Here is a 24737-nt window from a genome sequence, read left to right as displayed (position 1 = left end):
TTGGAGTAGAGTGGCCAAGGCAAAGATCAGTAGAAAAGAATTCTAAAGAAGGAGAAGCAGTCTTTGAAGAGTTGGCAGGATTAGTAACTTGAAGGTAGTGATGGAGAATAATTTGTTGAAGTTGTGTTACTAGAGAAAATGAGCTATAAAGTGGGTTGTTATTGGAAAATGGGATCCTTGAGATTAGGAAAGGGTTTGCTATGGGTAGAAAGAAGGTCCAGAAAATGACCTTAAGAGTGAGGGCTGAGGTAAGGTCGAGAACAAGATTATTACAAAGAGGAATAGAAAGTGGTATAATCTAATGATAAGAGATTCAAAGAGATCCAAAGCCAAAGGTTTTAAAGAGGAGACAAAGGTTATCTAAGGTAGAAGGGAGGACCAAGGACACTTAACCCATCCTCCAATCCCAATGGTAGATCAGGAAGAGAAAATAACTAGGGAGGACTACAGAGGAAGGGATTGTTCAAAAAAAGTACTGATATAAGGGATTACGCTAATGAATGACCCAGTTCCTAAGGGCGGAGTGGGAGGGTTTGGGCAGTGGCAGAGAAATGGGGTGTGGTCAGGATATGGATTGTACAGAGCCAGAGGTGGGTTTGAATGAGGAAGTTCATGATCTGAACTTCTTGTGAGAACTGGCAGGATCAGTCCTGACAATCTTAGGACAGTGGTGGGGAGAAAGGAGTGCTGGAAAGAGAGAGAAAGGAACATCTTGCCAGCAGTGTTCACGGGTTCCTTCTGTACTCGGGACTACAGATGCCTGAAGGTGTAAGAAGGGATAGTCGTACTTAAGCACGAAGGGCTTACTAATTCTTTTTTTTTATTATTTCATTCACTTAATTTTTTTATTTTAGCATCATACACTATCTTCTTTTCCATATTAGATTATAAGCTCTTTGAAGAAATTTTACTCATTTTGACATTGCCTGTTGATTGCCAATACTAAGCTACTCAATAAATATATGCTCAAAGTGAATACCTCTTACTGGATAGAATAACTGGTTGAAAAGAGAAATTTATTTCCTCTTCAGTCATCTTTCTGAGAACTCTCTTGAGCTCCCCAATTCCTGATATTCTTCTGAGTCTGGTCCTAGAAGACCAGGTGCTATTAGAAAACCTGGTATGTTGAATCTGCTTGTGAAAAGGCCAAAGATATCATGGCCTCCCTTTCTATTGTAAGAAGTAAAAATTCTGCTGATAATATTTGTCTCACTCATCACGTCTTCTTGGGGAGGAGAGAATCAATAGCCAAGCCAGAATAAAATTCTCCAAGGACACTGCAACTTGCTGTGAGTTTTCTGGGGAATGTGGCTGAATATGGCCATGCTTGGTGACAAGTGACAAAGGTCATGATCTTGCTACAAGCAAGGATTTGACAATCCTGGGGATCTGTGTTGCCATCAGGTGTGAGCCAGCTCTGGACCACTATGGAATTGATAAGATATGGGCCTAACAGATGATTTGATGTGGAGTCAGGGTTGTGGCAGGAAAAGCACAGAATTCAGAAACTAACCTAAAATCAAGCACTTAGCAAGTGACCAGACAGCTGAGTTTCTACCAGAAGGTAACCACCACTGACTCCCTCCTCAAGGCCTCAGGAAGGCAAAGCCATTGGCAATAGGCATCCATCATCTAACCTAAAATCTGAAGCCCTCCAGTTTTTCAAAAACATGAGCCTGATCACATCATTCTTTTGTGTAAGTTGATTCAGTGGCATCCCAGTAACTTTAGTCTAAGCCCGAACTCTCTTGCATGCCCCTGAGGTCTCACAGGATGTAAACAACACCAACCACTCCATTTTATCTCTCCTCCCTCCTACCACTTTCCCACCCACACTTTATACTTCAGCACACCTTAAGTTCTTTCCATTCCTAAAAGTCTAAACTTGCTGTTGACCTAACCCCATATAAATGCTTTTAACCCCCAGCTAACGTTAGCTGGTCTTAGCTTAAACGGCACATCCTCAGGGAACTGCTCTTTGCCAGATGGACGGGTCAAGTCTCCTGCTACAATATGTTACATCATACACTGATCTCATGTTTCTGTAATTACTCATTTAATGTTTTCTCTCTCCCCCGGTCCATTATTTCTATGAAGGCAGCAGCTGCAGCCCCTAGGTCACCACTGTATCCCCAAGGCCCTGCCCGATGACTGCAACATAACAGAAGCAATTAAAACAAAAAACAAAAAACAAAAAACGAAAAAGTAAGGTGGGTATACTGCCCTGCTTAACACAACTGATTCAATGTGAGCACCATATTGTTTAGGCCATCCAGCTATAAGCTGAGAACCTATCCCTTGCACCCAGAAATGTATCTTCAATGCATTCATTATATTTTAAATGAATAACTCCTATAAAATAATAAAAAGCCCCAAACTGCTCAGTGCAGCAATACATGAATACAGGCCACCCTAAATACTATATTCACTTTATTTCTAATTTTTCTACTGGTTTTCATAACAATTTGGAGAAAGAATAAATGAAAACAAGGCACCATTATTGAATCACATCAAGAAATAACTTTATCCAAAGGGAATTCAAATGGAAGATATATTTAACATGAATTCATACATTGGTAACTTATACACTTGTTATCAAGTACAACATCATTAAAGCACAAGATAGTCTCTTGCCAATCATAACCAAACCTCTGGCTTCCCTTATGTGTCACTCCCATGACTATCAACTGCACACAGAAAGAGACTAGAAGAAATTTATTGAAGATGGTTTTCCTGGAAATTTATAAAATGAAAAAGGCAAAATATGTCAAATAAAGCATAAACAGCAATGGGGCCCAGAACTTTTTCTGGAAAGGGTGCCTAAGGCACTACCAAAATGAACAGTTGTAAATTCCTGATCTGACTTTGAAATTTTATGATCTTAAAAATTTCAATTCAAAGCACAAGGTGACATAACCATGCTAATTGGTATATATTATTTTCTCAGTGCAGGCATATGTGAGAAATATTACGTTTGCCCAGGGCACTGTCACCTCAATACGTGTTTGTAAGACAGATGATCATATGAGACGGGAAAATCAACTTGGTTATTTTTTTTAATGCATTTTAAGAACTGGTGACAGTGCAGTGCATGGTGGCACAATAGGGAAAAGGACTATTTTTATACAAAACAATATTAAATCAGTATGTGATGAGGCGAAATGGTGAAATAGTAAGAATTTTACCAAATGATAATTTAGAAACTGTAAATGCTTTTATTCAGAACTGCAAAAAGATATCAATTATCCTCATTTGCTGGAATCATAGTTCCTATGAATAATAGCATCTACTGATGAACCTGATCAAGAATGAATTTTTAAAAAGTAATTTAAAAATTGGAATGATTCTGGTTAAAACCAGCATATAAAATTATGAAGACCAAATCAGACAGTGGTGACAGAAGTACCAGTATTTGGCTAATGAAAACAATGAATGCTCACGACCAGTGGTTCCCAGGTGCCCAGTGCTGGTGACTCAGGGCTGCCAGCAGCTGGTTAAGGGGACGGAGGAGGAGGACCAGTGAGAGGGACCCTGGACCCTGCTCCAGCGTAGAGAAGCTCCACTTCTATCTGTTTCACCATACATTGAGGATGTGTGTATATCATTTTTTTTTAAGGCTTCAAAAAAAAATCCTGAAAACCATAGCAATATATATATGCTGTTTCCAAGCACACAAAGAGAACTGAAATCAGGACATCTGAGACAACAAAGGCTCCAAACTACTGGAAGAATTATCAGTTTTTTTCTCACTTAACTAATGCTAAAATGATTTGTCAACTGAGATATGCCATAGAGTAACAGCCTATTAGTTAGGCACCTTCAAGTTAACAGCACGTATGCAGACACTAGCTAGCTAAGTGGGAAGGCAGGAACTGCTCGCGTGAGTTAGGCAACCACAAGCACAAGCAGGTCTCCTCTTAGCCTGACCTTGACAACATGCGACTTCTGAGAAGCCAAAGTTCTTCATGGCTGAGAGCTCATCTCCCTTCGACATTTCAGAGAACGAGAGATATGAGCTGTGATGCAAGTTTCAGTAAGAAGGAAAGGCATGTCAGCAAGGCACCGGGTGCATCCACTTAAGGATATATGATAAACACACAATTTTTAACACTAAATTGTTAGAGACTATTGGCCAACATATGAATATGCATAGTACTTGGCACACAGGTCCTTTAATAAAATATTACTGAATCTATTCTGAAAATGCCTGAATATGTTCTAAAGGGTAAAAAACAGAAAAAAATAATTCTACTCTAAAAAAAAAAAAAAAGCATGTAAAGTCCACCCTATCCTAACGCAGCAGCAGTGGGAATTTTTTTTTTAAGGTACAACACGTTTTATGCTGAATACATACATTCTGGACTTAGGAAATAACACATTATTAAAATGCAAAATTTGATTTTGATTAATACATGACCACTATCATGAGTTTAAAAATCAGACTAAAATGTTACTAAAAAAACAGAGCAAATGTCTAAATGAATCTGTACAAATGTACAAATCAATGTATGAGATCTTAGCAAGGAAAATATAAAAATTGTCCTTTTTTAATAACTAAAGTATTTCATTAGTTAAAAGGGAATGGAATTCTGAATTTCCTCTTATATGTTTGGTCCTCATAGCTTCCATGGACAAAGCAGTCCTAACCATTTTAGCAAATTCCAATTAAAATACTCTAATAATGTTGAATCTAGGATAAACTATTATCTATGCAAATACAGAATCCTGAATGTCCCACATAGTAAAAGGTCGAATCTGACCATGTTTACAGTATTCCACAATAGAAATAAAAGATCCAGAAGGGCAAATAAAAACGGCTTACTTACATGAGGTTCCTTTTACCTACTGATTGTACATTTTAAGAATTGAATATGTACCTTCCCTTCGAATGATTCAGTATTATTTATGAAGTCCTAAGTGAATGCATACTGTTTTGTAAACTGCAATGTCTAAACTGCAGCAATTTTGAGGCAAAAGTGAATGAAGTTTTATCCCATGGAAAAGCACTGAATATAGTTATAGGAACAAATTCAATATCATGTAATTTAAGAAGTTCTTGTCATCAGGTATGGACATTGGTTTATAAAACATATACTGCCTAGAACAAAGTACAGCAACCTGTAAATCACATCCTAGCAATTTTCCATTCTTTCTAGGGACAAACATTCAAAAAACAGCATTTTCACAATATGTAAATAAACAACCACAACCACCAAATCAGCTCTTCTCACGCGAGTTTCTAATCCTGATAGTGTCACTGCAAGTCACTAGCAATCACAGCACTGATTGAGCAGAGATTAACTTAGCACTTTCCTCCAAAAAAAGTATAAGAAGAATGCTTTAAATAGATATAATCCATAGAGACTAGGTTTACATCATAAATGCTAGGGATGAAAAGCATGTAAAATAACAGATTCATGATTTCGGGTGGGAGAAATTCCATTGCTCCATACAGCACAAAAGAATTCTGCTCCTGCGGCCATGGCTCCTTTCATTTCTTAGCTGGGTTCTTGGGAGGAAGGAGTTTGTATGTGTTGAAGTAGCCCACCACCTGCTGGGGGATCTCTGCCAAGACACACTGAGCAAGCGCTTCTTTTGGAGCCTTATGAAAAACAAAATCAAAGTGACTTTATTAGTAACAAAATTTGTACTGGCATTTTGATAACAGTCTAGGAATACCTCACCAGTCAGTAAGAAACAGTAATTCCCAATTCCTAGGCCTGTATCTTGTCTTAGGAATGGTCTATGAAGCATGGAATAAGCTAAGTAACTAATGTTACTTAGGAGTGTTTTATTACCCCCACTAACATTTATCAAGTCCTTTTTTGGTGCCAACATTTTGGCATTTGACAATTTTTTTTTGTTCCTTAGCTTTTAAAGATTTTTTTTTTTCAACGTTTATTTATTTTTGGGACAGAGAGAGACAGAGCATGAACGGGGGAGGGGCAGAGAGAGAGGGAGACACAGAATCGGAAACAGGCTCCAGGCTCTGAGCCATCAGCCCAGAGCCCGATGCGGGGCTTGAACTCACGGACCGCGAGATCGTGACCTGGCTGAAGTCGGACGCTTAACCGACTGCGCCACCCAGGCGCCCCTGTTCCTTAGCTTTTAAATGTGGGTCTTTCATTTACTTAGTGTTAATTTTTTTAACTTTATATTTTGAAATACAGATTCATAGGAAGTTGCAAAAATAATACAGAGAGTATTCACCCAGTTTCTTCCAAAGGTAATATCTTATATAACTATAGTGTAATATCAAAACCAGGAAACTAGTAATGCTACATTTCACAGACCTTACTCAGATTTTACCAGTTTTATTTTACATGTGTTCATTTGCATGTGTGTTTGCATTATTCTGTGTAATTTTATCATCTGGGTAGATCTGTATAACCATAACCACAATAGAGATACACAATGGTTTTGGGTGCCTCGGGGGCTCAGGTCATGATCTCATGGATCGTGAGTTCAAATCCTACATCTGGTGAAATCGAGCCCTGCTTGGGGTGAGCTCCTGTCCAGCTTCGGGTGAATCCCACTTCTCTCCATCTTTCTTTCTCTCTCTCTCTCTCTCCCCCCTCCCCCGGTAGTATTCTCTCTCTCCTTCTCTCTCGCCCTTCGTTCACTTGCACCCTCTCTCTATAAAAAAAAACAAAACAACAAAAAAAAAGATACACAACAGTTTCATCACCACAAGGATCCCTAACATTACTGCTTTTAATCACCTCTCCCTACACTGACACACTGGCTGGTGGGAATGTAAAAGAGCATAGTTTCTTTCATAATTAAACATGCAGTAATCATACAACCCAGGAACTGCACTTCTGGGTATTTATCCCAGAGAAATAAAAACTCATGTTCACACAAACACCTGTACATGAATGTTTATAGCATGTTGGCATATAATAGACAAAATTTGGAAACAATTAAAGATGTCCTTCAATGAGTGAATGGTTAAATAAACCAGTATACCTATACCATGGAATACACCTCAACGATCAAAATAAACACAAGCAACAACAATGCAGAATACTATGCTGAGTGAAAAAAAGCCAATCCCAACATTTCTATAACATTCTTGAAATGACAAAATTATAGAAACGGAGAACAGATTAGTGGTTGCCAGGGGTTAAGGCAGGGTGGAGGTGCAAGGGAAGTGGGTGCGGCTCTAAAAGGGCCACAAGAGGGGTCCCACAGGTGATGGGCCTTGTTTACATCAATGTCTACATCCCAGCTGTGATTCTGTGCTGCAGTTTTACAAGACGTTACCACTGGAGTAAACTGGGTAAAACAGGGTCCTGAGAGATTTTCATCAAGTCAACTTCCAGTTTGACAAATTCATCATATACTTGTACAGAATTTTTCTGTTGTTACATACATAGGTAAAGATAAAATAGATCTTAAAACATTCACAGCAACACCACTTATAACAATTTATCAGATAGACTGCAAGAAACACACAAGTACACAACTTGAAGCAAAACTGCTGAATCTAATCAGCACTCTTCAAACCAAAAATCCATACATCCTCTAACCCCAGACTCCCACTCAACCACTTGGTTATGTATTGGTGAAGGTCTGTGGAAGAATAAGGAGGAGTGGTACTCACATTCTGGAACTGTCTGAAAGGCACAAATTGGACGATATCTCGGATGGCTACCTCGCCTGATGGGGACCGCAGACTTCCACCGTCACCATCCAGAAACTCCATGGCACTGAAGTCAGCACCTCCCACTCCAACAATGATGATGGACATAGGAAGCTTGGCAGCATTAACTATAGCTTGTCTGGTCTCATCAAGGTCTGTTATCACACCATCAGTAATGATTAAGAGCACAAAATATTGCTGCCAAAAAAGAAAGTTATATCCACTGAGCACAGGAGCTCCCAAACAATAAAAGCAACAGTTAAAAACATCTCCAGCTTGATGAGTCTTTCAGTCTCTTTCTTATTCATTTTCCTTTCCAGTCTCTACCTAGGATACCATCTACATAAAATATTCTAAGACTCTCTAATGACAAGGAAATTTATTTATACAAAAATTGCAGGTTCATTAAAAATGCAACAGACCACAAAATACAGTTGGTATAAATATACAGAAGCAAGACATCTAAATGTCAGACATTAACTTTTAGTGAGCATTGGAATAAACACTTTGATGTAACATAAGTATTAAATATGTTAAAGTATCGATCAAGAGAGTAAGTGGCAACTCTGTTTCTAAAAGGTCAAATATGAAAGAAGCAGAATTGTTTATCAAACTAAAGTGCACTTTTTGAAAAATGGATATGGTTTGGGGAGGAATCTTTCTCTCAATACTGTCATCTCTGATAAACATTTTTAGAGAATGGTAAAATGTTACATAAAGTTGTTACCCCATCTTTCGGATCATTTAAGTCTAGAATGGAAATAAGTTTTATAACAGAGCAATCACGTGCTAAGTGTTCACTCTGCCCCAGGCACTGTGTACTTTATATGAATTACATTATTTCACTTTTCAGCAGTTGTATGAGGTAGTTATCCCTGCCTTACTTTTGGGTATAAAAAACTATGAAACTAAGAGAGATTTGGTATCAAAATCCAACAGATAATGGTTGTCTAATTCAGACCCTTTTAGGACAGTAAGTAATTTTTCATCACTAACTGAAACAGTAAATTTCCTCAAGCCTTAATTTGTTAAGTCTACCTTTGAAAAGGTAGGTATTAGCCATTTCTTTTTAGTAGAACCTATCTAAGAAAATTAATTCAAATGGAATAGAAAAGACTCATGAGTATAAGGGTTATTTTTTTGTTGTCCTGCTTTTAATGATCACTAATTTAAAAATAACAGATGTTACTCCGAAACCAAGGACAGCTATCTTACTATTTCATGCTCTTTGTATCTTGATGGATCTCGGCACCAAAGGCAACTACCAACCCATATTCTCCCTGTCCCCTGGCACTACGATACTTACAGAAGCTGTCTGTTGTTGTGTTGCTGCAGCAGCAAACCTGGCCACATGATTTATGATTGGAGAAAAATTAGTTGGTCCATAGAGTTTTATCTGAGGAAGGCAGGCCCGATATGCCTCTACAATGCCTTGGATTCCTAGGCCAAGAAAAGCAGTATTAAAAATTGTCAAGCACAATTTAATTGTTCATTGTTCACTACACCTGTTAATTTAATTAATATACACGTATAATTATATATATGTATATATGTATATATACATATATATATATACACACACACACTATATTGCTTTAAATAGTTAAAAATTCTATATTCAAGAGTTTCTCTTCAGCCATATATTACAAAACTTCATAGTTATGCTCTATTGCAAAAACCTAAATGCTTCCCTCCTCCAACCAAAGGCATTTATTTTCATCGCAGCCAAATTATTCATTAATCTATAGTAGGACTGTTATATTGCTTAATTTTTGTTGTTTTAGGACTAAGACTCTAATGAAAAAAGAATGAAAAAGGTGCTGTATCATACAACTGACGATAAGGCGTAAGTAAAAGTTATTGATTAAAATGGAAAAACTTTTGCATAGATGGCCAAAGATTCTCTGGACTCAGACGGCTATAATCCTAATGTTAATTCTAGTCAAGGGTTTATTCAGTAACTTAAAGATTAAGCATGGTATGATAAACTGTATAGTTCTAAAAACTCATTTCCAGCTTGTGTATTACATTTTACTGCAGAAATACTAATGTGTTTGTTGATGCAGTACCGCCCAGGCCTGCCGAGATGTTGCATAGTAGAAGACGGGGCAGGGCCATTTGACTAGCTTTGACCACGCATGTAGATGGACATGACATTCATGTCTAAGTAGATATTTTAAGAACCACTGCCTATTTTCACCAGCAATCTTGCTTTTTCCTTCTGCAAAGAGAGCAGAACATCTCAGTCAAGGTTCTGAGTCCCAGAAAGAGAAGAAATAACGAGCAGACTAGCCACATGTAAAGGGATATATAAAGTGAGCAAGAAATAAACTATTTTTATTATAAATTACTGAGAGATTGGTTATTACAACAGCACAACTTAGTGGAATTTGAATGGCATTCCTGGTAAAAACACTCCTGATGAAGTTTTAATGTGACATACATGCCTGTTGAATCTACCCCTAACATTAGAGTGTCAAGGATGCAGGTAAGATACTAGAAATCCTCAAGAAATTCCCCCACTATACTTGTTGAGATCATTAAGGAAATCTGCCTGAAAAAATTTTACATGTAAACTAAAACAGGTGTCTTGCTTTAAACATGTCCAACAGGGGGTGCCTGGGTGGCTCAGTCAGTTAAACCTCCGACGTTGGCTCAGGTCATGATCTCATGGCTCATGAGTTCAAGCTCTGCATTGGGGTCTGTGCTGACAGCTCAGAGCCTGGAGCCTGCTTCAGATTCTGTGTCTCCCTCTCTCTCTGCCCCTCCCCTGCTCGCACTCTCTCTCTCTCCCTCTCTGTCAAAAAAATAATAAATAATTTTTAAAAGTTCTATTAAAAATGTCCAACAGAACAGAGATCAACAAGGAAAAGAAGTATATACTTGTTTTAAAAGCTTCACAAGACCAGTGCCCTCCTCTTAACATTTAAGAGTTCTAATTAGCTCCTATTAGTCACTTTGAAGTTAGGAATAAGTCTCATGAACATCCTTTGAGAAAGTGACTAATTCATATGTACAGGTGATTTTACATGCACAAGGTGAAGCTGTAACTAGTGGTCAGTCAGTTCAGTGCTAACAAAAATAATATTAACATAGGCCAGCAGCAGGATCTTACTGCAATGATACATGCTATAGAAAATTTGAGTCCTCACAGCAATAATATTCTTTTTCATTTTTATCATTTCAGTTTGCTTTTCAATCTGAAGATATATAAGCTGTTAATTAAATTTCTTCACAAATATCCATTGCCTTCAGTTCCTCCACTAAAATTAAATTATGCCAAAATCCTTCCTTTGCATTAAAGGAACAAGCAAGACACATTATTTCTGGGCACCTAAGTTCAATGATTAATCAAGAAAAGGGAATTCAACTCCCTTGCTTTAAAATAAGGCGTATTTTTTTTTCAGTACAGTATGTCCTCTGTCTAAAACCAAATGGATTATTTTTTTCAGACTATAAACCAAAAATAGAAAGGCTATGCTTGGTGACAGCCCAAAGATGGGCTCATTTTACTCAGAGTAAATGAACTTCTAAAATGAACTTTCACATGATGTAAGTCATCCATATTTATTGGCAAGAAATAAAACCTAATTAACACCAAATTCCAAAAATTGTTCCAATTTCATCATAAGCATGAAACACAGTTCTTGACAAGAATTGCTATTCCCGATTTCAAATGACTAGAGATAAAAAGGTCACAACCAGCCACTGAAAGTACATCAAAGGAACACTGAATTAGTATGGAAAATGTGTCCTAGAAAAAAACAAGAAAACCCTAATACAAACTGTTCCCAACAAAATGTTCATGCTCTTCTGCTCTATGAATATTGTTCATGAAAACTGAAGATAAGGAAAGAACGCCCTCTTCTGTTAGAAATCTAAATATTCTGTAATTGTCAAAAGGACCCTTTGCAGAAAATTAGCTTATTGGCTACAATTTTATGCTTCTTTCCCTACCTCCTTTTCCTCCTACAAACAGTTCAGACTTGTATCATATTGTGGGACATTTGGCATTTTAGGTGGATTGTTCACTGGGGTAAAAAGGAGGAAACACTTGGATATGTGAGGTATAAAGAAGAAAATGAAATGAAACAGATGTTGGTTTTCTGCTGTCTATGTAGAGGAGAGCCACTGTGGGAGCTTAATTCTTTGTTCCGTTGGTAGCCCACTCAGATGTAATCTGAGTAACAAGTAATTTGATGCTGGACATGTTTTCCTTGTAGAGAGTGGCTGCTACTCTGAGAAAAGCTTCACAAATCTGTATATATTCAATTACTTGTTTTTTTTTTTTTTTTTTTAATTTTTTTTTTTTTTCTTTCAACGTTTATTTATTTTTGGGACAGAGAGAGACAGAGCATGAACGGGGGAGGGGCAGAGAGAGAGGGAGACACAGAAGCGGAAACAGGTTCCAGGCTCTGAGCCATCAGCCCAGAGCCCGACGCGGGGCTCGAACTCCCGGACCGCGAGATCGTGACCTGGCTGAAGTCGGACGCTTAACCGACTGCGCCACCCAGGCGCCCCTCAATTACTTGTTTTATTAAAGGTTTGTTTTAAAACCAACCTGTATGTGAAAATAATATGATTACGAGTATTGATCTGTTCTCAAGACTGAGAATCTTGCTTTTCTATTGAACCTCTCAAGGTAGAACTTACCCAACAATCATCTTCATAATAGATTTGCACCATTATTATCTTTACCACTTGAACCAACAACCTGGTGTAATTCTTCCACTTTATACAACAGACTGTTAAATATGTCACAAAAAAAAAACGAGGAAGGGAATTTGAGTAGTACTGAATCACAAGAAAACAACAAGTAACAAACACTAGTGAGGCTTTCTGTGTAAAATCTTCCTGTTAACTTTTTAGCTTACCGTTGCAGTAGGGATTGGATGGATTAAAGTTCATTGGAAATTCATGCGAAACCTGTCAAAAGATGAAAGGACTCATTAGACCCTGTTTTGCTTTTGTTGGAGGGAAATATTTAAAATAGGATTTCCTCTCACCTGCCACTGAGGAGGTATCTGAGCTCCAAAACCAAATGCTGGAAACATTTTATCACTAAAAAGAAAATTTGAAAAAACTGAAAGGTAACTTTTTTCTCAAAATAGAAAATTTTATCTTTGCTCATAATAAAACCAATAGAGCTTGTTTTAAAAAAAATCAAAATCTAAGGAAAATACAAAGATTAAACCCATAATAACCACTAGAGAACCAATGTTAATATTTGGCAACAATCACTCTAAGTATTTTTCTGTGTAACAAGGGTGAAAAATGTCTCTGTCTATATATATATTTATAAAACTGGAGTTTACATTCATATTTTATAACATACTCTTTTCTACTTAAATACTGTATATCATTTTGCTGAATAAATATGTAGATAAATCCATAAAGCCCTAAAAAACAAAAGTTCATTTGCTTATAGCAAACTCATTTGGCAGCAAAACCTGACCTCAACTGATATGAGGTTATTTATAGCTTTTACTCATACTACTGAATATGAATATTCATACATTTGGCCACAGAAACATGGTGCAAAGTCACATATAAAATTCTCACATTTCTGTAGCAAAATGTATGAATATTTGGCCCCAGTGGTGTAGGGATAAGGGATTATGGACCTGAATATATAACATCATGTGAATGGCTAAATATTCCACTGTATGGATATTCTCCCACAACCAATAAACATCCAATGCTTTGCTCTTATAAAACACTGTAATGAACATACTAATTTTTCTGCTGGGATATTCTTTTTATATTAATTCTTAATTGTTCTTTTTGCGTTTAGGATAGAACCTAAGGTAGACACATTCTACACTTGCAACATGAAAAAGAAGTAAACACCTATTTTGGTAAATGTACGTTTTTTGGGGAGTGTCTATTTCAGCAGTTTGTCTATATTCTATACAAAATAGTATGCTAACAGGGGCACCTGGCTGCCTCAGTTGGTGGAGCATGTGACTCTTGATCTCAGGATTGTGAATTCAAGCCCCATGTTGGGTGTAGAGATTACTTAAAAATCCACATGGGTGGCTCAGTTGGTTAAGCATCTGACTTCGGCTCAGGTCATGATCCCACGGTTCATGGGTTCAAGCCCCGTGTCAGGCTCTGTGTTCACAGCTCAGAGCCTGGAGCCTGCTTCAGATTCTCTGTCTCCCTCTCTCTCTGCCCCTCCCCTACTCTGTCTCTCTCTTTCAAAATCAAATAAATATTAAAATAAGTCAAATCAAATTTAAAAAAAAAATAGTGTCCTAACATATATAGGTATGATTTTAGGAATACAAATTCAGTTCTTGTCTAGTTTAGCAGCTGTAACAACCCCTTTCCCTAAAATGTCATCTCTATCACATCTCTATATTAAGTTCAAGTACACCCTAGGCTCTATTTCAAGACTTGTTTTGTTCCACTGTCATGTACTAGTTCTGTAATATTAATTAATACACCTTTTTTTTACAGTTTATTTATTTTGAGAGAAAGAGATTAAGCACGTGGTGGGGAGGGGCAGAGAGAGAAGGAGAGAGAATTTCAAGCAGGGTTCAGGCTGTCTGCACAGAGCCCGATGAGAGCCCACAAACCATGAGATCATGACCTGAGCAGAAGTCAGATGCTTAACTGAGTGACCCAGGTGCCTCTAATTAATACAGCATTAAAATAAGTTTTAATATCTGCTAAAACAAAACTCCCCTTCATTTCTTTTTTTTTCCCCCCTCAAAAATTTCTTGGATTCGTTTTCCCCACTAGGAAATTTTAAAAATCATTTTATCAGGGTTCTATTGCAATTTTGATTAGAATTGCTTAATTCTGGGATAATTTTTATATATTACATCATTATGACATCTGCCTATCTAGAATCATGGTATAGCTCTCCATTTAAACAAGTTTCCTTCTTTGTCTCTCAGTACAATTTTGTAGTTTTCCCTCACTAAAGATCCTAGAACTCTCTAAATTCATGCTTATTTTTTATTGCATCATGAACTGTGATCTTGTATCTGCTATAATTTCTTCAATTGGTTATTGCTGGCTACTGAGAAGTTACTGATTTTTTTAATTTTATGTTGTATCTGACCACCTTTCTGAACTCTCACTGATTTCTAATATTTTTTTACTTGATTCTCTTAGGTTTAAATTTATTCCTTACAGGTTTGGTAGAATTTATGTATGAAACTGTCTTGGCCGGGTTCTCTTGTGAGGAGTGGCTCTTTGGACTATACCATTCCTTCCATGGTTCTAGTCTCTTCAGGCTTCCTGCCTCTTTGAGTCAACTTTGCTAATTTAAAGCTTCCCCCCAAAATCTTCCTTTAATCCAGATGTTCCAGTGTAGTAAGTTTTATTGAGTATTAACTTACAATTGTTAATTTTTTTTGGATCTATGCTTATAATCTCTGTCTCATTACTAATATTCTATGCATGTTGTTGGCAAGATTTGCCTATGTTTTGTTGAACTTGCAAAGAATCATCTTGTCATTTAATTTATTCATTTAGTGGTGGTTTTAAAACTTTCCAAGTCCCTTACTTTTGGTGCTTAGAGGACATACAGCAAAGTACACAATATAGCCTGGAGAGCATGTCTCTGGAGCAGACAGCCCAGGCTCAATTCTGTTTCTGCCAGTTACCAATTGAGTCACTCTGGACAAGCTACTTAACTCCCTATGCCTCAATTTTCTCATCTACACAATGCAGATGATAATGGATAATAATAGTACATATGTCACAGCAAATTATAAAGATTAGATGAGCATCACATAGAAACTACATTAAATTGTGCCTGACACATGATGGCTCATACACAGATAGAATCTGCTATTATCATCATATCTTTATTTTTTCTTCCTATTCTTTAATTTTATTTTGTTGAAACTCTATTTCATTTATATTTGATTTTTCTTCTTTAAAAAATAAAAGCACGTAAAGCCAGAAATTTTCCTCTATTAAAGATAGGACCATGTATAGTCTTCTTGTTTCCTTCTATTTCTAGATAGTCTGTTATTATAGTTTGATTTCCTCTTTCATCTAACAACTACTTAAGATTTTTTTAAATTTCCATATGGTAAATTCTTTTTAGTTATCCTTTTGTATTAACTTCCAGGTGGCAGTCTCAGAAAGAAACCTTATAAATTTTTTATTCTTTATATAAACTCCATTTTAATTGTGTTGCTTTAAAAGTTTTATTATAGGAGAGCCTGGGTGGCTCAGTCAGTTAAGTGTCCAACTCTTGATTTCGGCTTTAGCTGTGATCTTGTTGTTCGTGAGTTCAAGCCTCACATGAGGTTCCATGCTGACAGTGCTGAGGGGCTCCATGCTGAAAGTGTGGAGCCTGCTTGGGATTCTCTCTCTTCCCCTCTCTTTCTGTCCCTTCCCCATTTGTGCTCTCTCTCTCTCAAAATAAATAAATAAAAACTTAAAAAAATTTTTTTAATTATTTCTAACTATTTTCAGTTGAAATGCTTTCAGACTCTTTTATCAAATATGTCCATGGTTATATTTCCATTTTGGATTATATAACAAAGTATTCTATAAAATAATTTTTTATTACATTTAATGAGTTTTGACTTAAATCATACTAGGTTGATATTGGAATTGCCACCTTTGCTTTAGATTAGTTTTCATTTGCCTGAAAAGATTACCTCTTTAAATGTTGTAACAGATTAATAAAAAGCTCCATCAATTTGTGTAAGGGCTTTTATCATAAAATAATAGGCAAAGGCAAGTGAAAATTTATACTGTGCTCTAAGAGATCCAGAACAAAAATGTATTAATGTAGATTGCTTTTTATTGTTTGGTAAACCTTCAAGAGGACCTATTTAATCTCTTTAAAAATCTATACATTGAGAATTTATTCAAAATATTTTATAACAGTTAAGTCAAGTTATCTCTTGGCACTTGTTCAAGGTTGCCATTAAGAAAATAATTTGACAGCCACTGGCAAGAAACAGACCTGTTAGTAAATAGTGTCTGTGAATGTTTACAGAATGTGTCATCTGAACTTCAATCACACAGGTAACTTATCCCTAATGAGTAAACCCCAAGGAAACCAGATCAAAGAAACAAGCTTGTGAGCTCTTTATAACTGATCACAGCCAGAGATTAGAGGTCAAAAGTAAACACTAAGACTGTCAGCAAGAGAAAACTAGAAAAGACAACAGGAAAGAAATTTTAGGGATAAAGCTACCCCTACCATGCCCCTTCCCCTCCCCCCTGTCAACCCCAGCAATCTTATCACCAACAACTATATCCAAGTACTAGCAGATGAAACAGAAACTGCCCCTTCTGGGGAATTATAAAAACAAATATTTTAGTCATACTCACGCATCATAATCTTGAATGACCAGTCCCACAGACCAGATAGCAGTCAAATACTCATTAACACCATTGGGGCTGATGTAATGAAGGGAATCAGGAGACCTTGGGTCGCCATTCGAGCCAGTGAAGTCCACTCCCACCTGCCAAATAATAATCGCAGCCCTTAATAAGGAAAAGCCTACACTCGATGTCCAGGAGATGAAACAAATATTCATCCCAGAGCCTGCTGCTACCATTTTCTAACAAATGCCTGGGGCTACCGGTTTTTCCACAGACAAACAATTAAAGCTTCAGCATGAAACAATCTGTTATTCCTATTTTTTCTAGATGCCTCAAATCCATGACTTTAGATGTAGGGCTTATTTTTGTATGTTGTTTGACTAATGCTTCTATAATTTTAAATTGCTATAGGACATATTTGCTTTCCATCAGAAGGAGCAGATCTGATCAACAAAGTTGAAAGCTTGTGGATGAGCTTATTAGACAACCTGTCTGAGGAGATCATACTAAACAGCTTGTATAAATTTCATCACTAAGTCAGTTTTACAGGGAAGGATAGAACACTGCAAAATGGTAGGAAAAAGTAATATGTTACACGACTTTTGAAAAAGTCAGTGTTACTTACAGTAAAATTCAGCTGGCATCCTCCCATGATATAGTCAAGGAATGTACATTCCACTGTAATCTAAAAACAGATAGCATTGTTAAAATTGAAACTCTTTTACTATACAAGAGATACAAAGAGCTCTCTGGCATACGTTTTTAACAGTTTAGAAACTGAACAAAACATGATATAAGCATGTGGAAACCACCCCAGCATTTGAGTTTAAGGTACCACTGCCCCTACTCGTCATGAATTTGTATGATTTTAATTTGAGATAATTAAAGCAATGTTAAGGTTAGAATATTAATGGCCAAAGATGAAATCACTTTAGGTTTTAAGAAACTGGCAATGAATCTAATATGTTGAGAGCTTTAATAAGCATAATAATTGAATTTTTTTAATAAAAAACAAAACCAGAAAAACCTTATTTGTTTGTTGTAAGAAATCTTTTGAATTTTCCCCTCTGTTTACAATATCTCAACTCGAAATTATGACCAGGATAGATGCACTGGGTCAGGTCGTTTCTGCTAATGCTCTGGGAAAATACCATGATGCTTCGTATTTCTTACAATAAGGAAAAAACTTTAATAATCTTTTCTTTTGCTAAAAAGTTGTCAAACCTTGGAACCAAATTTACTTGAAAGATTTCTTTACTATTTCCTACTCTCTTCTTTTCCTTAAGGGTATCCAGATGCTCATGTGATTTTCAATTGCCCAAAATTCAATTCACATTTCTTAAGAAAAAACTTTAATATTCTTTGTCTGTTTGCTTAATATATACCATATTGAAAAAAGAACTTGAAATGGGATCTCATTACACTTACTATAAATGGTCAATATCAACTAACCTCACAATGTTTCACACTGATAACACCTGAATTCTTGTAGCTTTTCTTCTTTTGCCTCTTTTTTTCATTTATGCATTCAAATTCCACCTATAGGAAGAAAAGACAAAATGTTAATTCTTTCTAGCAATACTAAATATGCCAATGTGGGCCGCCTGGGTAGCTCAGTTGGTTAAGCATTCGACTCTTGGTTTCGGCTCAGGTCATAATCTCACAGTGCTTGAGTTCAAGCCCCACATAGGGCTCCGTGCTGACAGTGCGAAGCCTGTTTGGGATTCTCTGTCTCCTTCTCTCTCTGCAAAGTGTCTACCAAGTGGCAGGCACTATTCCAGGCACTGAAAACAGAGATGGTAAGATATGGCCTTGCCTTTGAAGAATAAGAGTAGGTAAACCTTGCCATGGCAGCAACATTAAAAGCCTCATTCTGTCATGGAGGAGGGAAGGATCAAGATAGTTGGATTTAGGAAAACTCTACATGATCCATAAAGTATTACAGAGTTGGTTGTTCATTCAATATCTTCTAAAAGTAGGTCATTTACTGATTCTGAAGGATTGTGACAACAATCCAAATCACTCTTCATATTTAGTTCTTTTAGGTAGCTTGCTTTTTTTTGAATTGTTCATATTTTTAGCATTTGCCATTAGTTCTGCTTTAAAAAAAATTCTTTAGGATATTTACAGCTGAATTTTGCTGTTTTAATTAAACTACTAGGTATGATTTTTTTAAGTTTATTTATGTATTTTGAGAGAGAGAGCATGAGAGCATGCGAGTGAGAGGGAGGGACACAGAGAGAGAACCCCAAGCAGGCTCCGTGCTTGGGGCTCAATCTCATGAACCATGAGATCATGACCTGAGCTGAAATCAAGAGTTGTATGCCTAACTGACTGAGCAACCCAGATGCCCCTAAACCATTAGGAATGATTTTAAAAGCCTTTCATACTTCACACAAACATTTTTGTATAGTCTACTTCTAGTACCTGGCCTTTGTGAACAGGGAGTAGGGACAGGGCTATAGATCTCTATGTGACCTACTAAAAATTCTAGTCTCATTATGTTTGTTTAAAACTCATTTCTCCCCATTACTTAAACCAAATGGCTCATAAGTGCTATTTATTTATTTTGTAGTTACGTTTTGATCTAAAACTATCAGTATCTTTTAGATCACCTCACTTACATGACTAGGTAAAAAAGACCTCATCTAACCATAACCTCTTATGTTTTCAAAATCAAAGGCTATATGCATGAACATTATGCAGGTAATAAACAATTCATATTATTCTATTTTAAGTAAGCTATAAAGAGAATTAATAGCTTATTTCATTCAAACTAGAAAGGAAACAAGATGGGAGCAATTGATAAATTTTACTTATAAAATGCTCTGGAATAATTTTTAGGCACCTCGGCTTTAGAGACAGGAAAGTTTCAGAAGCACTTTTAGCAATATGTTGGGATGCTAAATAATAAACTGAATGTAGTTAAAGCACATTAATGATCTTGACAAAATTAGTGCCATTAGATGGAGGCTTAATATTACATAATTTGAAATACCATAATTATCCTTTTATCCTTCCCTTCAGTGAAAAAAAGTCGGAGAGAAGAATGAGAGGCATATTGTAAAAGCGGGTCCAAAAGGAACATAAATGTACACAGATCAAGCCCAGGTATTTATCTAGTGTTGTAGAACTTAATTATTATGACCAATGAAATACCAAATGCTTTAAAACTAGGGTTTTCCAATCAAACCACATATGTTGTCTGAAGCCAAAGGAAACCAAACCTCTAAATACAAATGTAAACTTATACTCCAAGATGAATTTTGGATCATCCAATTACTACACAAATAAAATCCACAGATTTCATAGCATTTTATAATACAGAGTAAAACCATGGCAAACTGTTTGCTATACCAAGGGGAAAAAAATGAAATAATAAATACATGGCCAACCATAAAGTACATTCAAATGACAAAGATGTAACTTACAGGTGAGTTTCTGGAGGCTTCTTTCAGTTTTGTCATGGTGGTTTGAAATGTTCCAATGAGATCATGTGACCCGTCATTATCATAATCATAGCACTCTACCTAGAATTAAGTATAATAAGAATACATAAAAATCAACAAAATTTTGTTTAAAAGGATTGGCTGCAATAATTGAGACTTACCAGGAAGTGCCCTTTCAATTAAAATAAGTGAAAATGTTTATTATGCAGCTCTACTTAGAGAAGTAGGAAGTAACTTCCTGGAGGAGTAATACTGAAACACTTCAAACCCCAGCTATCCTTGGAATGGGGCTCTAGGATAGATCATAGGCAGACAAAAAGTACAAATATTGTTTAAATTCCATATTAAGCAGTTCCCAGTTCACCATCATGCTCTTTATAAGAGCTGATAAAATCAAAATGAAATTACGTCTTCTTTCTCATCCACTTCTTTACTTTGTTATCACTATACAATGACTAAAAGCCATCATCTGCAGGAAGAAAGGAAGTCAGATCCTAGACAGCTAAAAATTGTATAATTAAATCCTAGATGATTTAGAAATATGGAATATGTTTTTCATCAGCTGCAATCTGGTAAGGCTAGGTTTGTATTCAGAGTTAGATATGATGAAGTCATATCTGCATCCTTCTGAGAATCACAAGTCTTACAATAAAAAAGAAAATTCAAGGGAAAGAGTACTTGATCCATTGAGGAACTATCTATTCTAGGTCATATTGACTCTATTTCCATGTAAGACAGGGTGAATTCTAGTCTTACCCATGCCTCTGGCCAAATGTTTGCTCTTTCTTACAGCAGGCAGAAGAGAGCTGAGAGTATATTTGTTTATATTTTTGTTTTTGTTTTTATTTTTAAGTAGGCTCCACCCCCAGCATGGAGCCCGATGTGGGGCTTGAACCCACAATGCTGAGATTAACACCTGAGCTGAGATCAAGAGTCCGATGCTCAACTGAATGAGCCATCGAGGCACCCCAAGAGCTGCATGTAATTTTGCGCCAAGTTGACAGAGTAAACAGAGGGTAAATATTCACAAGAATACCTGATCATTCATTGTAATGAAAAAATTAATGTGGTGTGAACTGTTAGCAAGGAGAGGTGTCCATTGTGATCACTGGATAACTAACATTTTTAGAGTGCTTTATAATTTCAGAACAGATTATCTCATTTCTGCAAACATTTTTATGTGCACTGCACACATTCTCTACTTAGGCTTGTGAAGTAGGCAAAGGAATTAAATAGTCGTAGAAGATGATATGTTTTATTTGGTAACCAATATAGGTAAAGCTATGCTGAGGGCACTTTTGAATTCTTCAAGAGCCTATGATTTAAAATAAAAGCCTATAAGAAGTGATTTGCCAAGAAAGCATCCTTTACAAAGTTATATTAATTGCCAAGCTAAAACGCTTAGGGATTCTATATGTTCAGCCAGCAAAATGATTTACCTTCTTCTCAGTTCTATGAGAAGTGAACTAAGTGCCTATAACAAGGAGTCTTTCATTCCTTACTAATATTTTCATTAATATTCAGGAAGACTAAAAACCAATCAATAAAAACAAGGCCCAGAATTGCAATTTTGAGTAACAGTAAAGGGTTTTTATTTTTAGAAACACTTTGGTCATGTACCAATTATGACAGTTTGATTCTTGCCTTATGCATCTGGTATTTAATTTTTAAACCAAAGCCCTTTATCTGACTCTTCAAAGTATCAGGAGAAAAGAAAATTAATGATCTTGCTATTTTTTTTCTAGAGAAATAAAATTAAGATAAAGCCAAAACACTCTTAATATTTTCATGCATTTTTAATGCATTTCTTTAAATTATGGAAAATAGAACTGGACTTTTTTTTTTTTTTTAGGCAAGCTCTATACCCAGTGTGGGGCTTGAACTCACCACCCCATGATCAAGAGTAGCATGCTCTATGGACTGAGCCAGCCAGGTGCCCCCAAATTTTGCATTTTAGATTTGCATTCAGCAAACTCCAATTTATATATAAGATCAAGCTTTGATAAGGCCAATTTTATTTTTAAGAAGCTTATGAACACCTAAAACTCTTCATATGTTTAGCCTGCCTGAGACTTCAGGGAATGTTAAAATATTTTTAAACTGTAATTTCTGATAGCACACTATAATAAATACACAGGAAAACCTCACTGTTGCCCCACTGAAGGCAAATGTTTGGCGCTAAAGAAAGATGTAACATTTATAATACTGGCATATGGTCAGATATAGTTTGAGGTAAACGATATAATAATTTGTGCCATTTAATTTCTCTTCTCAAAAATACAAAAACTAGTACTATTGGCTGTTTTAAACAACAGTATCAGCAGTGCTTATGAAATTGATTATATGCATATATACATATGCACATATGTATATATGTAAAAGAATGTACACACCACACAATACTACATTCACTAAGGCATTCCCATTTTAGGCAAGGTGGTAGCATGCATGATTATTTCTTTTATTCATTTGATATTATGAAAATAATAATACATGCTGGAGTGATAACACTGGCACGTTCACACAGCAAATTACCAATTATTCTGACTCTATTCTGTACTCTAATGCTCTTTGCTACACCTCTAAACAGTTTCCAAACACCACAAGAATCACAGATGTATGACTTTGTGATATTGCAAAGAAATAGAGAACTAAAGAAAGACAGTCATGATATGGCAAACCAAATTGTGTACAGTTAAAACAAACTGAGAAAATTTTAAGAACGGAAGACATTCATCAGAGAAAGCTCATAAAATCAGTTTACTTACTATAATAAAATAGCCCTGTAAGCATGCCACTGTGTGCAAAAGAAAGTTTAAAAAACATTGTTTCATTGTTAACATATTATTATAAGCAACCAGTTATGTTTTAGGCATTTTTCCCCCAGCCTTTCCTGTTTCTCAGAGCTAATAAAGTATCAACTTACTATTTTTTTTAATCTTTATTTATTTTTGAGAGAGACAGAGAGAGAGAGTATAAGCAGGGGAGGGGCAGAGAGAGAAAGGGAGATACAGAATCCGAGGCAGGCTCCAGGCTCTGAGCTGTCAGCACAGATCCAGATGCGGGGCTCGAACTCACGGACCACAAGATCATGACCTGAGCTGAAGTTGGACACCAATCGACTAAGCCACCCAGGTGGGTGCCCCTCAACTTACTATTTTTAATGTGAAATGCAAAAGTTTACTATGACAATAGAAAGTAATTTTTAAAACTACTGTTCTATTTATTTGTTACCTAAATTTTCACTGCTGTTTGAAATACAACATAAATCATACTTATATTGATTTTCAATGTTTATTTATTTCTTTTGAAGGTGGAGGGGCACAGAGAGAGGAAAAGAGAGAATCCCAAGCAGGCTCTACCCTATCAGCACAGAGTCCAATGTGGGGAACTCACGATCCATGAGATCATGACCTGAGGTGAAATAAAGAGTTGGCGCTTAACCAATTGAGCCACCCAAGCGCCTCTATATTGATTTCTGACGTTCTCTGTCAACTGAGGAGAAATTTTTACAGAGTTAAGGAATGAAACCGTTTTCAATGTAACAGTATCTATTCTATGTATAATGGTTTATAAAACGTCTACTTTTCATTAATTTAATCCTTCCTTTTTTTTGTAACATAGACATTATTTTCTCTGTTACATAAATGAAGAAGTCAGATGACCTCCCCAAGATCCCTTATCTGGTTGAAAGCCTAAGTCAAGACTTGAACTATAGCCCGACACAAAATCCAGTGTTCCATGCCATCACCTTTCCTGTTTTTACCATATTCATTACCAAAGGAAAAAGAAAACAAAAACACCCACTTCAGTTTGCTGACTCTAAACATAAGAGACTTCTATCTGGAATCTTATGTAAAGAGACTCTAGGGGTGCCTCATTTGCTCAGTAGGTTAAGTGCCCAACTTTGGCTCAGGTCATGATCTCATGGTTTGTGAGTTCGAGCCCCGCGTCAGGCTCTGTGCTGACAGCTCAGAGCCTGGAGCCTGCTTTGGATTCTGTGTCTCCCTCTCTCTCTGCCCCTCCTCCATCCCCTCACGGTCAGTCTCTGTCTCTCAAAAATAAATAAAACATTAAAAAAAACAAGAGACTCTAGTAAAATATGTCTTAAAAATAATAAATATTTTCTGTTAAATAGCTATAAATTAAACCATTAAAAAAAAATTCTTAGTCACCTGCTGCTACTCCCTGTACCCACCCTGCTCTCCTAATACTTTATACTAAAGCTATCTAAAAGTTTTCAATGAATAATATCTTGCTGTGAAAATAAGCGATGGAAAATGCCACCACTATTCTCTTTTGCTGCTCCTCTCTGCTATAGGGGGAAGCTTTGGGTT

At 36.4% G+C, this 24737-nt stretch overlaps 1 protein-coding gene across 2 annotated transcripts in view; it reads right to left on the bottom strand.

Moving 5' to 3' along the window:
* Positions 1-2500: 2500 nt before the first annotated feature.
* Positions 2501-24737, bottom strand: part of CPNE3 (copine 3) — a 48637-nt gene continuing 26400 nt past the window's right edge. For both annotated transcript variants that reach the window (XM_047842349.1, XM_047842348.1), the window contains 9 exons: positions 20383-20481; positions 18404-18490; positions 17577-17636; positions 16958-17091; positions 12652-12706; positions 12520-12571; positions 8952-9085; positions 7607-7843; positions 2501-5602 (listed from right to left, as the gene is read on the bottom strand). In XM_047842349.1, coding sequence (XP_047698305.1) covers positions 5492-5602; positions 7607-7843; positions 8952-9085; positions 12520-12571; positions 12652-12706; positions 16958-17091; positions 17577-17636; positions 18404-18490; positions 20383-20481 — 969 coding nt within the window. In that variant the 3' untranslated portion in view covers positions 2501-5491. The remainder of the gene's footprint in view (positions 5603-7606; positions 7844-8951; positions 9086-12519; positions 12572-12651; positions 12707-16957; positions 17092-17576; positions 17637-18403; positions 18491-20382; positions 20482-24737) is intronic.

Source organism: Prionailurus viverrinus, chromosome F2, assembly GCF_022837055.1.
Source record: "Prionailurus viverrinus isolate Anna chromosome F2, UM_Priviv_1.0, whole genome shotgun sequence".
NCBI lineage: Eukaryota > Metazoa > Chordata > Mammalia > Carnivora > Felidae > Prionailurus > Prionailurus viverrinus.
Note: the sequence above shows the minus strand (reverse complement) of the source record. Positions and strands in the feature narration are given on the sequence as shown.